Genomic DNA, 16,743 nt, shown 5'->3' on the forward strand with positions numbered 1-16,743 from the left:
AGATATAGAAGGCGGGAGAGAAGAATGGTCGCATGTTGATAATCCACCGGTCTTAGAAGATTTTTTAGGGCATCAAGGATTAAACACAGATGCTGTTATAAATAATATAGAAGATGCCGTGAAATTATTTATCGGAGATGATTTTTTTGAATTTCTTGTAGAGGAGTCAAACAGGTATTATAATCAAAATAGGAATAATTTCAAACTTTCAAAAAAAAGCCTAAAGTGGAAAGATATAACCCCTCAAGAGATGAAGAAGTTTTTAGGGTTAATTGTTCTCATGGGACAGGTGCGCAAAGATAGAAGAGATGACTATTGGACCACGGAGCCATGGACGGAGACGCCATATTTTGGTAAAACGATGACGAGAGACAGGTTCCGACAGATATGGAAAGCTTGGCACTTCAATAATAATGCGGATATCGTAAATGAATCAGATAGACTTTGCAAAGTGAGACCAGTACTAGATTATTTTGTGCCTAAATTTATAAATATTTACAAACCTCATCAGCAATTATCACTAGATGAAGGGATCGTACCTTGGAGGGGAAGATTATTCTTTAGGGTATATAATGCTGGCAAGATCGTTAAATATGGAATATTGGTTCGTTTGTTGTGCGAAAGTGATACAGGATATATCTGTAACATGGAAATTTATTGCGGCGAAGGAAAGCGATTATTGGAAACGATACAAACAGTAGTGTCTCCATACACTGATTCGTGGTACCATATATATATGGACAATTATTATAATAGCGTCGCAAATTGTGAAGCACTTATGAAAAACAAATTCAGAATATGTGGAACAATCCGGAAAAATCGAGGTATACCTAAAGATTTTCAAACAATTTCTTTAAAAAAGGTGAAACAAAATTTATAAGGAAAAATGATATATTGTTACAAGTGTGGCAATCAAAAAAGCCTGTATACCTGATTTCTTCGATTCATTCTGCGGAGATGGAAGAAAGTCAGAATATTGACAGAACATCAAAAAAGAAAATTGTCAAACCGAATGCACTCATTGACTACAATAAACATATGAAAGGTGTTGACCGGGCCGACCAATACCTTTCATATTATTCGATATTGCGGAGGACGGTCAAATGGACAAAAAGGTTGGCAATGTATATGATAAATTGCGCATTATTTAATTCTTATGCAGTTTACAAATCAGTGAGGCAAAGAAAAATGGGTTTTAAAATGTTTTTGAAACAAACAGCTATCCACTGGTTGACGGATGATATTCCAGAGGACATGGACATTGTTCCAGACCTTCAACCAGTACCGTCTACTTCTGGAATGCGGGCTAAACCACCTACATCCGATCCACCATGCAGGCTATTGATGGACATGAGAAAGCATACGTTACAGGCAATTGTCGGAAGTGGAAAAAAGAAAAACATTTTGAGAAGGTGTCGCGTATGTTCCGTTCATAAATTGCGCAGTGAGACACGCTACATGTGCAAATTTTGCAATATACCTCTACATAAAGGGGCGTGTTTTGAAAAATATCATACGCTAAAAAACTATTAATTTCTATTTGTTTTGATTTATTATGAAAATTTTATTTTAAACTTTAAAAATATGTGTATATTTTTAGGTAATAAGTATTTTTTGGGTTTTTCGTATTTAGTTTATATATATCGAATTATTTATGTACTGAATAGATAAAAAAATGTCTGTGATTGAATAAATTTTCATTTTTTACACAAGAAACCGAAAATTTCATTTCAATCGAACCCATACTTCAAAAGATATAGGCATTTTAAACTAACTCTGATTTTGCGCGGGAAACCTAAATAATTGCCCGCGCCATCTTATATTTTGGCGGGAAATTCACCCGACACCGTAGTGTTAATACTGATCGCTATCAACAACAAAATAATCAATTTGAACCATGCTTTGATCGTGAAATGACCAGAATGTGCCAGAAGACACAGCAAAGTCATTTTGCTTCATGACAGCACACCATCACACACTTCAAAACCAGTTAAAGACATGTTAAAAGATCTTGCCTGGGAATTATTAACCATCCGAGGTAATCACCAGATCTTGCTCCTTCAGATTACCACTTGTTCTGATCGATGGCACATGCACTTTCAGAGCAGCACTTCAAAACATTTGAAGTGGAAAATTTGGGTCTCTGAATGGTTTGCCACAAAAACAAGAAAAGTCTATTAAAATTTTTGGTATTTATCCACAAATTACCTGAAAGATGGGGCAAATATGTAGCTAGCAATGGACATTAAATAAAGCACTTTTGAAGTTTCTCTTGAAATTGTGTTTAATTACAAAATCCGCATTACCCGTATACCTGATATATACATGATGGACTACTCAATCATAATATAGATTAAATATTGCACTTTGTAACATGGATGGATCTTCAGTATTATAATTGCCCTAGCCCCGTGGTCGTCAAACTGCAGCTCGCGAGCCACGTGCAGCTCTGTGGCCCCTTGAGGGTGGCTCTTCCTAAGCCTTAGTAGTACTTGAATTAAGTTAATAACAATGTACCTACCTATATAGTTTAAAAAACTTTGCTCTCAAAAGAAATTTCAATCGTTGTACTGTTGATATTTGGCTCTGTTGACTAATAGTTTGCAGACCACTGCCCTAGCCAGTTTGGCTTAGTGGATGGAGTCAGCTTGTGGACTGAAAGGTAGCAGGTTCGATTCCAGTCAAGGACACATGGCCAGGTTGCGGGCTTGGCCCACAGTTGAGAGCATGCAGGAGTCAGCCGATCAGTGATTTTCTCTCATCATTGATGTTTTCATCTCTCCCCTCTCCCTTCCTCTCAGAAGTCAATAAAAAAGTCTTTAATAAAGAAAATATGAAATTTACATTAATAAGAACTGTTACTTTAATAAATTAAAAATTAAACACCTTCCTAAAGTGTATCCTCTCATAAAGGTAGAAAATCAAACACAATCTATTTTGATTTCAAATGTTTTTTTAAAAGTTTATTTCAAGTATAAAAAGTAATGTTTCAATATTATCCAAACATCTGTCAGTTTACTAAGTATAAAACAAGACTTCTGACAAAAAAGTTAACAATTAGGTATAAAATACTTAGGATATACTTTGACATTCAGAGAGCACTTTTGAAAACTAAGTTCTGCCAGTAAGTTTTCGAAACAAAAACATATTTAAAGTCTTGCCTAAAATCACCGAGTCCTTAACTGAAGAATATTTTGCCTTACAAAAGGTAAATTAGCATTTCAAAATAAGATTTGTAAAAGAACTCCTTTTAAAATAATGGTATACTTGGCTCAATACTTTTGTAATTCCATGCCTTATGGTTTCCCTGAAAATAGCATTTAGTTTTGTCTGTTACCCACAAATAAGGCCCTCTATGACATACATAACCTAAATCGTAACTAACTCTGACTGAGGCATTTTATCACAGAAATTCTGTATATTTCCAACAAAATATTCTGAAGAGAAAATGATAAAAATTCTTTCATGCCAGTTACAAAATCGTAAGAATTAAAGTCTCAGAATTCTTTTAAAGGACTGCTACCAAGGCTTTTGCTTCTCTTCTCCAGATACAATTTCTGGTAGGCTTGAAATATTGCTTTTGAATCCTTTACTGGGTTTTTTAGCGTCTCAAGTCCATCTGCACTGAAGGTTCTGTTGGTGTTTCTTGAATTAGCCAAGACATTGTCATCTACGGAAACAGAAATTTCATTTATTTACTTTATTAGTCTCTTAATGTTAGTGAGCAAAACAGAGAAACACAATCTTCTCTGGTATAAAAAATTAGGACGAGTTATAAGTTTGATAACTATGGCTTTTCTCAAATTAAACAAATTACACACAGAACTTCTTTCTTGCCTGTCCTTTGGGTTGTTTTCTACTCTCATCGTCACTCCTAACGTAAGGCTGTTCCGCTTTTTCCCTTGCCCAACAAAAATCTAATTTGACATTTGAACACAACTACATGATCTTCTTCATTGCTATTTGATCAGCACAAACACCAGCCAATTCCAGTTTTAAAATTCTGGCTTAGGCATTCCATAACATGCCTGTACTTTAACTCAAACAGTTTCAGTGCTCTATTGGCCTCACTATTCCTTTAAATCCTGGGCCCAGCTTTTCATGTGTACTTCTTGATGTGCCTCTATTTCACTAATGGTTCCCCAGCTGCAAAATTCCAATACTTTTCATCCCAGCTCCAGCCATACCTTTCCACATGAGGTAGGTTTTACATTCTCTAAGCCTGGGTGGGTCAAATAATCTATCCTCTTCTTAATTCTTCTCCACCCTCATTCTTCTCATGGGGACAGAATTTCTGCTGCCTTAGGGGTGTCTCTCTGCTGCTTTCCATTCGAGTAAGTTACTTCCTTTTCTACAATACCCTGGACTGAAAGTTTTATAGATTGCTTCAACCACATAAGGAAAGTTGATACCAAAATTAGGTAAATAATCCTCCTAAAAGGTTATTTTATAGCTCTTTGGGAGACGTAGCATTCCTTATCTCACTTCACATATGTTCAGTTCATCTCTCTTCTCTCATGGAGTCTCATCAGAATGAACAGAGGTCTAAAACTTCTGTGACTGGGACTCCCCTCATCATTAAAATAGATCACTGGTCCCCTCTCCACATATGGAGAAATTAGGAGAGCATATCTTCCAACCATTCACTTGTACAACTGCAAATCTCACTGTGCTTTTTCCCTGGCTTATGTTTTTCCTGTTTTTTTTCCATCATGATTCTAGGTATTGGTGTTTCACTGTTTATTGCTCATCCTGTTGGTGGTTGTTTTTATCCGTTACTTATCTCTTGCCTGAAGATTGTCGGACAACCCGTGCATCCATCTTCTGAATATTTTCATATTCAGATATCAAGTATGGCTCTCACCTTCTCTTTCGAGTGATACCTATGTCTCCTGTTTCTATGGACCATTCGTGCCTTCATTTACATGCTCATTTCTATCACTGTTATTTTTGACTTTTGGTGTTCCAATTTCAAAAAAATTTTAATCTCGGGTCCTCTTTTCTGGTTGTTTTCCAATTCTGATTAATAAGAGTTCACTTCTCCTTTGATTCAACTTTTTCCTAATTGCACATTCAATGTGTATGACTCAATTTCTGTAAGTATTTGTGCTTTCAGCCTTTTTTTCAACTTGTCATTCTTTTCTGAAAATGTGCTTTCCTTTCTTGTTGATTCTGGTGAAATTGTTTTTGTTTTCAAGAGACTAAAACTATTGCCTTGAAATTCAATAAATCAAAACCAAAATAAAACTCCAGAACCCAAGCTTCTACTCCTCAATGCAAAACCCTAAAAATCAACTAGATTCATTCCACCAATTAAACTGAATGTTAAAAGCTCTGGTATTTATGGTTGGTCCTCAGCCCAAATACCTCCCCCAGATATAAAAATCAGCATCGTCTCATTATGAAAATAACTCAATTCCACACATAGGAAATGGATTACTGCTTCTCTCCCCATATCTTTCTACTACTGATAAACACAAACACTGAATCTTTTGTTTTTATTTTTTCAGGATACAGAGTTTATTCAAAGTCCAGTACATACTGGCCAAACTGCCTTCAACAACATGAACAGAGAGCCTGGGGAAAAGGCAAAGTTGTTACAAAATCACTTTCATTCAGTTCTTTCCACATTACAAATTGTCAGGCAGGCAGTGGAAAGTGCCATTTTCCCTCCACATTAACAATCCTGAGCCTGTAAATAGCTGATATAAAAATACATATTTAGCCCTAACCGGTTTGGCTCAGTGGATAGAGCGGCCTGCGGACTGAAGGGTCCCAGGTTCGATTCCAGTCAGGGGCATGTACCTGCACATCCCCAGTGGGGGGTGTGCAAGAGGCAGCTGATCAATGTTTCTCTCTCATCGATGTTTCTAGCTCTCTATCCCTTTCCCTTCCTCTCTGTAAAAAATCAATAAAATAAAAAAAATAAAAAAATACATATTTGTAGCACTATAAAAAAATACATGCTGCACCTCATGTCTTACAATTTGTATAAAAACTTGTATTTATACCCTTGTCCCCACCCATACATGAAAGTTCAGGGTTCCAGGCACTAAAAAGATGGGCCAGTCCAGCCAGCATGAAGTCTGGTCTGTGCAGAGGGAAGACCCTAGGACCTGTGAACGCAGAACTGCACAAGGTAAAGGAAACAGCTCAAGAGGCAGGCAAAAAAATTCCCAGAAAACTTTGGTCCAAAATTTGCATGAAAAAAGAAACCATGCAAGTTCAAAGAACCCTGGTCCTCCCAGAGGACAGGTTAGGTGTAAGGCATAAACATCCAGAAGACTCAAGTCTGGGGATTTCTAGAAAGAACCAAGGCTTCTCAGTGGCCCCCACTGTGTCTACCCTGGAAACTAGATTCTGCCCTGCAACTTCACTCCGAGGAATAAAATAAAAGGTACAATACAAAAGGTCATATAAGGAGAAAATAGATTTACACACATACCATATTTATTATCTTGTTATATAGAAAATTATTCCTTATTTCTTTTACATATAAATGAAGACTAGAATATTTGGTCAACTGGAAATATTGCTAGGAGCAGATGTCTGCAACTGCATCAAAGCACAATTAAGAGATTTATGATGAAACAAAGCTACAAGCTAAAGAAGCACCAGGGACACACACCTTCAGGTGTCTCATCACAGGGGGGATATCTTAAGCCAGGGGTGGGGAGAATGACACACTTGATAAAAAGGAAGATTGAAATGTGGGCACATCCTGTAGCTGGCAGCCTCTTGCCATGTCAGGTACATGATCCCTGAGGGAGGCAGTCCCCAAACGCCTGAGCATTACCACCACCAAGAAAGCCCGGCAAGAGCAGTGTATGTTAAGGCACAAAAAGGCCAATTGGAGGTTTGGGAATGCCCACGGCATAGGCTGCAAAAGCAACAGGCAAGGGGGCACCAGGGAGGAGCAGGTATCCTTTCCACGTGTCACTGAAAACCTGAGGCTGGCACCCCATGTCCACAAAATGAGCAATGTGAATTATATTAAAAAACAGGTAAACTGATTTGTCTTTTAAAAATCTCTGGTATTTTAAGGTCACTTTAGCTGCTTTGAAAGTGGCTGTTTTCTGGAAGGATGAAAGTTGTCACCAGGTATTTTGGCAAAGGTCACCCACAGGTGGTGGTTTTCTCCCAGTTCATAATAGTGCAGGTCGATGAGCGCCTGGATTGCCTCTTCCACTGAACCCATTGTGATCAGCGCCATGCTCCTGTGCTTCTTGAAGAACTTGAATTTTTTAACAATTCTGCCGTTGCTGGAGAAGAGGGCCTTGAGGTTGTGCGCGGATGTGAAGGATGGTATGTGGGAGAGGTACAGGTTCTCTGAGGGTGGGAAAACATTCTGGAACTTCTTGGAGCATGCATTCCTGAAGCGGTGCAGGGGTGAGTTGCTGTAGTCTTTGGTGAGGCCCAGGTCTGCCTGGCCCTCATGAAGCAGATGCACATTTTTGTACGGGGTTACCGTGATGAGCATAGGCTTTCCATGCAGCTTATGCCTGTTGAGGTGGCTCAAGGCCAGCTGGGCCTGGATCCCATCAGCCATCTGCACCAGAGCTCGCGTCTTATTTTTAAAGAAAATCTTCACCCGCTGGACATCTCCATACACACCGAAAATAATGAAGAGGTTTTGGATTGTGATTCTCTCAGGGTTGAGGTTCTTGACCAGCAGGACACAATTTCCAGCCCCTGCTGGGCCTGGGATGGCAACCTGGCCTGTTGCTTCTGCTTCTGCTGTTGATGACACCGAATGGTTGGCCACAGGTGCAGGGTCTGCGATGGCAATCTGGCCTGCTTCTGCTGTTGCTGCCCCTGACACCAACGGGATGGCCACAGGGGGCAGGGCCTGGAGCTCATTGGGATCACAGAGGCCTGCAGCTTGAGGAATATCAAGGGTGGAAGGAAAACCAGCTCCTGATTTCACCGGGGCTGACGTTATCAGAGCAGCACTGAAGGCCGAGGCCATGGCCTGGTCCTGTAAGGACTGGCTGTCATCCCAGGGCAGGTCAGGATAGGTGTAGACTCGGCTCTTGCTGCTGTTGTACTTCAAGTTCAGGATGGAAGAGGTGGAAAAGCTGATGCGAACCGTGCAACCGAAGATGTTCCAACTGTCCAGAAACACCTTTGCGAGCACGGCGCTCAATGGTTCAGCATACTGCAGCAGTGCCTGGAACATGTTGTTCTGGGTGAAAGTGATGATTTTCAAAACTTTGCCAAAATGGGAAAAGATCTGGTGAAGCATGTCCAGGGGGAATGGGTGGAAGAGGTTCTCTAAGATAATCCTGAGCACTGGGCTCTGGCTAGTCATCACAGTACCTGCATCCACAGCAGCTGCGTCCACAGGGCCTGCATCATCAGTGCCTGAGCATACAGCACCCGTGCCCACAGAGCCTGCACTCACTGCTACTGAGCTCACAGGGCCCGCCCCCACATCCACAGCATCCACAGCGCCAACATCCACAGTGGCCGCATTCATAGCAACAACAGGACCTGCTTCTATAGTGCCTACATCCACAGCACCAGCCGAGGCAGCCAGAGCCAAGTTCCTGGACTTTACTGAGTTCAGAGCCTGCAAGGCTGACTGGACCTGCGCCTGGTTGTGTGAGCTGCTGGTATTGAGTTCCTTATGGTGGGAGAACTGGATGTAGATGGGCTGGCCTCGAAGCATGAGTTTCATGGAGGTATAGTAGTTCACCATGGTGATGGCAGCCTCCTCTGTGTTCATCTCAATGAATGCCTGGTTTTTCCATTTCATCATCAGGAAGTTGGTGACAGTCCCAAATGGCAGTCCCAGAAAAATGACCTCATCCTCAGTGACATCCCCAGGGAGCTTCTCGATGCAGATCACTCTGGAGGGAACACCTGAACTTCTACTGTCACCTTTGGAATTCTTACTGTTGCCTTTCATTTTCTTGCTGTCACCGTTCAACTTACTGCCATCACCTTTCAACTTCTGGCTATCACGTTTCAACTTCTCACTGTCAATTTCCAACTTATCACCATGCGACTTCCTGCTGTCACCTTTCAACTTCAACTTCTCCCTATCACCTTTCAACTCCAACTTCTTACCGTCAGTTTTCAACTTATTGTCACCATTCAACTTACTGCTGTCACCTTTCAACTTCTTGCTGTCAATTTTCAACTTATTATCACCATTCAACTTCTTGCTGTCACCTTTCAACTTCTTGCTATCATCTTTCAACTTGGTGCTATCACCTTTAAACTTCTTCCTGTCATTTCCATTTGCTGCAGAAGCTGAGTTAGGTCCTGTAGTTATGCAGGCAGAGGAGAGCTCATCAGGTCCCCGCTTTGTACCAGCTGCTTTGTCTAGGACAATGCCATCCGTTCCATACAGAAGAGACCCACGGGGGTTGGAGTGGAGGCGCCGGGACCGCACCAACAACGGCTCTGAGTTACAGACTCCTGAATCATTTTTAAATGAATATGAATAAAAATAAAACTTCACAATAGTACCATAAATGTAATCCAGCTTATATATGTCAGACTAACTAAAAAATATTAAATAGTTTATGATTTTACCTATTTCTTGGTTGGCTTCTGGAATCCTTTTCTCCTCAGGTGCACCTTTTATCCAGTCTTCTTTGGAACTTTTTATTCCTGTAACTATTTAAATATTCATTTTGAGATATCCAGATATTGTTAACCACCAATTTTAGTACTACAATGAAGAAAATTTAGATTAAGCCTAAAAAGTATTATTATATTCACATCAATCTAAAACGGCTCAAGAGCTCTACCTGGTTTGGCTCCAGGGATAGAGCATTGGTCATAAACTGAAGGGTTCTGGTTCGAGTCCAGTCAAGAGCACATACTTTGGTTGTAGGCTCAAAACCCCAGCCACATTCAGGACATGTGTGGGAAGCAACCAATCAATGTGTCTCTCACATAGACTTTTCTCTCTCCATCTTTACCCCCTCCCTTCAAATCTCTGTGGAAATCAACGGAAAATATCCTCAGGTAAGAAATTAGAAAAAAAGGGAGGGGGTGGCACAAGGAAAATTCTTTCTCATATTTAAAGTGCCTAATTTCTCAAATTTGGAAAAAAATTTACTTCAAAAGTTCACCTGCACTATGCAATTACTTTCACTTTGGTTGAAAATCCATCACATTTCAAGTTATTAAAGGGCACATGACAAACGTAATTCACATTGCCTCCACCCACTTTCAATATTAGCATTACTTCCATCCCTCAAATTCTATGCACCTGGTTAAAAGCAGGAAGTGAAATTACCCATACTTTTAAAATACATCTCTCTGACCCTCTAAGAAAATGTGCCTATTTCAGCTATAACTTTATGCAACTTAACAGACACTTGTCTGAAAAGCAGAAGAGAAACATTTAAATTCAGATCCTTCAGTTTTTCAATCTGAATTTTTCAGCACAATACTTTTTACATAATAACTGTCACTCCTGTTTCCATTCTACCACAAATAATTAGTCATCTATTTTCTTTCTTCCTCTACGTTGAAAATGCTATAATTCAGTTAACCAACAGTCATGACAAAAGACCTTTTTGCCACCCTGCGTTTGCTTCATATGCCTCCCTCATATGAGTAAAATGGATGTTACCACTGTTTCAAAGATGGTAAAAGCTATCACTAATAATGATTACATATCTCATAATGTTTAAATCAAAATTTCAAATTCAGAGGACTATCATACTGGACCTTGCACAGGGGCTTGCTCCTTCCTAGGACAAGGTTGCAGATCCTTCTGTTCTTCAGTGGAGTTTATCTTCTTATTAATCAGTCCATCTGGACATAATTTAAACTCCAGCATGCTTTGCTTTTCTGTGGTATTTTTCTTAGGTAAAGTGGTGTTAGGTTTATTTTCCACACTCTTCTCAATATTTTTCGGCAAACTGTCAAGTTTTGTGAGACAAATGCTCTCTCGTTCAATACATTTAAATGCAACTCTGTTCAGATATTGTTTCCTTTGCTCCTTTGCTTGGGGAGACAAGTGGTTGCGTTCACCTCCATTGTTTATGTTGTTTAAATTTTTATCTAATTTGGTTTTATCAATGAGCATTTTATCAGGTTGCTTTCCACCAACTGTTTCTTTAGCATTCCCCAAAAGGTATGATTTAGACACATGAGAATGGTGAATTTTTGTGTTTTTATCATGGCTTGAATAAATACTTAATGATTCTTCAGAAGTCTGCACACTGCTACTGTGTCTCTCATTTGATTTGCCAGAACTCCCTATTTGCATAGCAAGTTTACTGGACCTCATGGATTGAGAATCACATGGTATACTTTTCTCACAGTTTAATTTTGATGCTTTGACACCCATTGCTTCTTTATGCTTCTGCCTTTGCAAATACTGCTCTAGCGTTATAACAACTTTAGGCGAATTATCCTTAGACGTAGAGCCTAATGATTTAACATTAGATACTGTCTTTTCTTTGGCTCTATCATCGGGTTTTGACAAAAGAGAACACGTTTTCAAAGTACCATCTCCATTTTTATTTTGCTCTTGTTTAAAATACTTCATCTTCTTTACCTCTGAATTAAGTATGCTCCCTTCACCTAACTTCCTTTTTGCTGAAACTTTTTGCTGATGATCACCTGTTTTCAATTTTATCTTTTCTGGCAATAATTTCTGTACAAGAGAACCATTTTTTATATGCAAGTCTTTATTTTTATTTGTCCAAAAACCTGGCTTTCCTTTAGGTGGACTTGAATTTTGTGCTATGATCTTTCTCTGCAAACTCTCTTGAGAAAACTTTCTTTTAGCACTAGAATGAAAAGTCATCTCATGAAATTTCAGTTTTCTTTTCTTTTTGTGACATTTTAAGGAATCTAGTTTTTTATCCCCTTTAGAAAAAGATGGAGCGGATAATTCTTGTTCTGTCCTTAGTGAGCTGCATTTTGGTTCTGATAGATCTTTCATAGTCTTGCCTTGTTCTGTTTCAGAAAAAGGGTTTTTCCCAATCGGAACAGTCATCGCAATCTTTGGATTGTTATTTGGAGAACAATTAAATAACATGGAATAATCTTTATCAGAAGTAGTCTCTCCTTGCTTACAACTGTTGGTCTCCAGAGAACACCGATCTTTCCCATTTTCGACCTTTGAAGTCAAGTTATTGATGGACTTACACTGGCACTGGGGAACTCCTTCATAAACATTAGAGAGCCAACCCAATGCACAGCAACGGACATCGTCTTTCTCTGAATCCATAACAAAATTGGAACTTTCTCCATCTGTATGTACTGGTGAGTCACAGTGGATTCCTTTTTTTGTGACAGGGTTTTCTTTCTCTGATTTTGTAAATTTGTCTAACTCACAAGATTGATCATTCTGTTCGGGAAATAATTCTTTCATTTGCTCTGAGTTTAATATTGTAATTTTTATGTGGTCAGTTGCATCTTTGGAGTCACAGATGGTTTTATCACAAGACTCATCTTTAGAGTTTTTGTCTGTTATTTGTTTTGCTGGAGAATCTTCATGTGTAGTCACAGGTTCAATACCATAGGGAAAATCTTTTGAGAGTTCTGAAAGCTGATCGTGTGGGAAGAAAATGGAAGTGTCATCAAGAACTTCATTTACTGCAGGATCCTGGGCAGTGTGATTGCAGGACACATCAATTTCCTGGGGGTTACTGCTCTGATGAAGAGCAGCTGATGAACACATATCTTTAGCTGTGCTTACTTTTTTACTATAATGCTTCAAATTGCTTTCCTCTGGATTTTCACTACTTGAATCAACATTCTTCAAAAATGACTCTAGAGGTTGTGGTGACTTTGATTGATCAGGTTTTTTATGTAAAACATCTGTGTACTGTAAAAAATTATCTTTTTGTAAACCAAGCTCTATCTTTTCAGTGATATTGTCTGATTGTTCTTTTTGTTTTTTAGTACTAATCACTTGGAGACTAGGTAATGATTTCTGTGACTCAATTTGTTCAATAGGAGGTGACTTGAATATCTTTGCTATTTGATAATTATAAGATGTATCACCTTCAACCAGAGAACATATATTGTCAATCTGCAACAACTCACTACTCACAGTATCATCGTCCCTGGAGTTAGATGAGGCTTGCTGATCACTCACAGGACAGTGAATATTTGGTTCAGATTCTATTGGATTTCCTTGATTGGTATTAGGTGCATCTTCTGAATTACCATTAGTTGAAGTATTTCGCTTTTCCTTCTGAATTAGTGGCAAAACCTTATTTGTTGTACTTGTAACTGGTTCGTTCACTTTCAATACAGCAGTCACTCTTCTGTTTTCTGCCAATTGATTCTGTAAACTACAAACACTGCCTTCTTTAATAACCGGATAGCCTGTTTCAGGTAAATCAGGTGTTATTCCTTTGACAGGCAATGTTTTGATATCTGAAATTAAGGGTGACACCACAGCAATCTGAAGTTCTGTTCCCTTAATAGTAGTTGCACCTGGAGATTCATAACTTTGCACTACCATTGGCAGAGTTGTTACTTGTGAGCAGTTTTCCATCTTATTCTGAGAATTTCCCACAAGTGAAACTGGAGTTTTATCACAGATTTCCCCAGCTTTTGAGATTCTAACTGCTGTTCTCTGTGCTGTTAACTCATTACACTGTTTTTTTTCTGTAGGTTCAGAAGGGGTTTTTTTCCACAGATTAAGACATGTTGCTAGCAATTCCAAATGACTGTCAGCATTCAGAGGTGCTCCAGTTTTAGGAAATTTATGGTCCATGCAAGAAGAATTTTCTGATACATTGGCATTTATATTATAAGAGCTTGGAGTTTCCACGGTTTTCAAGTTCAGTTGGTTATTAGTGATTTGGATATTAGCTTTCATTTCAAAATTGTGTGGATTAGAATCCTTAATAGTTTCACAACCATCTTTCATTAACCTTTTTTCAATTTCATCTCCATGTGCAAGGAGACTGATAAGTAGCCTATTTTCATTTAGATATTTTGAAGCGTATGACTCAGAGGCCATAGACTGAGGAACTAAAATTGTTTCAGAATTGGCTTGCACATTTTCTTCAACATTGACTATATTTCCTGATGAAAACTGGGTATTCTCCATAGTTGGCATCTTGAAAGAAGTGGTATGTTTTAAATTATGTAACTGGTCTGGCACTGGACCCTTTCCCGAACACACAGAATTTAGTAAAATCGAATTAACCTGGTTAGAATTCCTGCAATTGGTCTCTTGACTAGAATTCAATGAACTGTGCATTCTATTTGTTTCTTCAGCTATTTCCACTGCTTTTGGTGATTTATCCACTGCAGTCTCTGGAGCGGCTGGGGTTACATGTGGTCCAAACTGGGTTTTGCCAGTTTGTTTCAGAGACAGTTCAGAATTTTGAGGTGTTTCACTATTAGCCTTAATACAACCTGCTAACATTAAAACATTTTTATTAATTTTAATTTTCCTTGCCAGTTCAGAAAATTTCTTTCTCATTTCTACTAATTGTTTAATATCCTTCACTAACTTCTCTTTTGCAATATTTGTGTCCAGTACTTGACTTGGAGTCAGATTAGAAAAATCTACTCTTTCTTCTTGATTATTTTGAGGAAGAATCTGAACATCGTCAACAGATCTAATAGGCTCACTAAAAGACTGATTGGTACTAGTATTTACTTTCATGTTACAAAAATTTCCAGTCATACTGACATTTTCATTGAGGTTTTGCTGTTGAAGGCCCCTGCAAAAGTCTTTCCTCATTTCAGAAGTATGAACTTCTTGACTCTGAGGAACTTCTGAAGAGTGAGTAATAACATGCTGCGAATTTTGCAAAGTTTGGCTTGCGTACCTACAGTCATAAGGAGGAAGAAGTCTGTTTTCATTCTGAATAACTGCAATTTGATAGGACGGTAAAGATGCAGCCTGCTTTGACTGTAATGTCAGTGCAGAATTTGAATGATGACTATTTTTAACTTGTACTGATGTAAGTTGCATAGTACTTTGTTTCTGAAGAGTAGGACTTTGCAAATAGCTTTGTGGTGGATAACTGTATTGCTCTGGACGTGGTCTGTAATCTGCATAAGTCAGTCCATTGGATGTATACTGTTGTGCACAGTCAGCCTGTCGCTCTGATAAAGATGAGGTAAGTCTCTGGTTTCCTTGATAAGTTACAGGAACTCTTACAGGATTAGAAGGGACCATCTGTCCTTGCATAGAATAGACTTCTGATGTTACAAATTGATTCTGTAGTGCATTTACATTTGGTGGATTAGTTCTAAAACCAGTTTGTTGAGAAACAGCTGCCCCTGTATGAGAAAACATTGAATTCCTCCCTGGTGAGTTTGTCCACACATTTTGTGCAACTCCTGGAGACATTTGCAAACTGTTATTTAGTTGACTGGGTCCTTTTACATTTGCATAAGTTTTTCTTTCCAAAGAAACTTGTGAGGCAAAAATTGTCCTACTATGTATATCAGAAGCAGAGATTTGATGGGAAGTTGTATTTCTGATGTTGAGAGGTGACTGTGAAACTGGATTTGAGTTACTCCGAAACATACATGCAGGATGGTTACTTCCAGGAGGGTTTAAAGGAACTTGAGATGGTGTGTTTATTACACTCGGCTCCAAAAAAGATGACTGTTTTTTAGGATACATTGGTTGTAAGGTGACACTATTCGGTTTAGCATTCCAATCCATTGTTGATTGATTAAAGTAGTAGAAGTGTATTAAAAATTAGGTTTTTTGAATGTCAGGAATCTGTAAAAAAAAAAATAAAGGCGCTTATTAATAAGCTGTTTGACTGAACAGAACATCTTTTAAAATTAGTTTACCTGAACACCAATGCTGACTATATCTATCGTAATTCCTGAAAATTCAGATTACACAAATCCTCATTTTAATTTCTGAAAGAGAAATAGAAAAGGAGGATGCAACAATAAACATGATAAATGTCAATAATATTTAACAGGAATTCATCCTACATTTAAGTGGCGATTACTTTCTGATTTTATTTTTATTAAGTATCTCTTTATTCTAAGTATTCATATTCACTATTTTAAAATGACAAAAAATGTTACTATCTATCACTACTTTCTATACACCATAAGGGAATATCAGCTGTAACACCTCCTCTTTCAGAAAATTTTGATACAATAAAAAAACACTAACACTTGGAGTGCGGGTGAATTTCCCGCCAAAATATAAGATGGCTCTGTCTTTTGGTTTTGTTCCATCCACCAAAAGGGTGGATTACAAACAAATATTTGGTAATACGCAGTTACAATTGGCCCGAGTTTACACGTTTCCCGCACTCCACCGCAAATCTATATGAACACTACTTTCTATACACCATAAGGGAATATCAGCTGTAACACCTCCTCTTTCAGAAAATTTTGATACAATAAAAAAACACTAATACAAAGCCCTTGCTGGTGTGCCTGAGTCATAATCAGGTTGCAGGTTTGATTCTTGTGGAATCTTCACAACGTATTTAATGAGGGGTGCAGAAGGGAGGCAACCCCTTGATGTTTCTCTCTCCCCCCCCCCCTTTTCTCCCTTCCCCTCTCTAGAAAAATCAATAAAAACATATTTAAAAAAATAAAAAACTAATAGAGGACTGGTTAAATGGTGGTGCAACCATGAAGTAGAATCTTACCTAGACAATGAGATAGATATGTTAGTGAAATAATAAGATATCCTAGGTGTACAGTAATGAAAATCAGGCAAATTGTGGACAGTTTGGTAGGATTCCATTTGTTTAAATAATGAGTCTTCATTTATATATCAACCAAATACAGGTGTACCTCATAAATTTTTTG

General features: G+C 38.5%; 1 protein-coding gene across 2 annotated transcripts in view; it reads right to left on the reverse strand.

Annotated features, from left to right (window-relative positions):
- Positions 1-2,942: 2,942 nt before the first annotated feature.
- The window catches only part of KIAA1551 (KIAA1551 ortholog), a 36,978-nt gene continuing 23,177 nt past the window's right edge, over positions 2,943-16,743 (reverse strand). Inside the window, exons 5-8 of one of the 2 annotated variants that reach the window (XM_014454041.2) lie at positions 10,693-15,682; positions 9,544-9,627; positions 6,446-9,426; positions 3,549-3,670 (exon numbers count right to left, since the gene is read on the reverse strand). In XM_014454041.2, coding sequence (XP_014309527.1) covers positions 7,046-9,426; positions 9,544-9,627; positions 10,693-15,622 — 7,395 coding nt within the window. In that variant the 5' untranslated portion in view covers positions 15,623-15,682 and the 3' untranslated portion in view covers positions 3,549-3,670; positions 6,446-7,045. Of the gene's footprint in view, positions 3,671-6,445; positions 9,427-9,543; positions 9,628-10,692; positions 15,683-16,743 lie in introns of both variants that reach the window. The other variant, XM_023752309.1, reaches the window with a different exon arrangement.

This window comes from Myotis lucifugus, unplaced genomic scaffold (assembly GCF_000147115.1).
Source record: "Myotis lucifugus unplaced genomic scaffold, Myoluc2.0 scaffold_30, whole genome shotgun sequence".
Lineage (NCBI taxonomy): Eukaryota > Metazoa > Chordata > Mammalia > Chiroptera > Vespertilionidae > Myotis > Myotis lucifugus.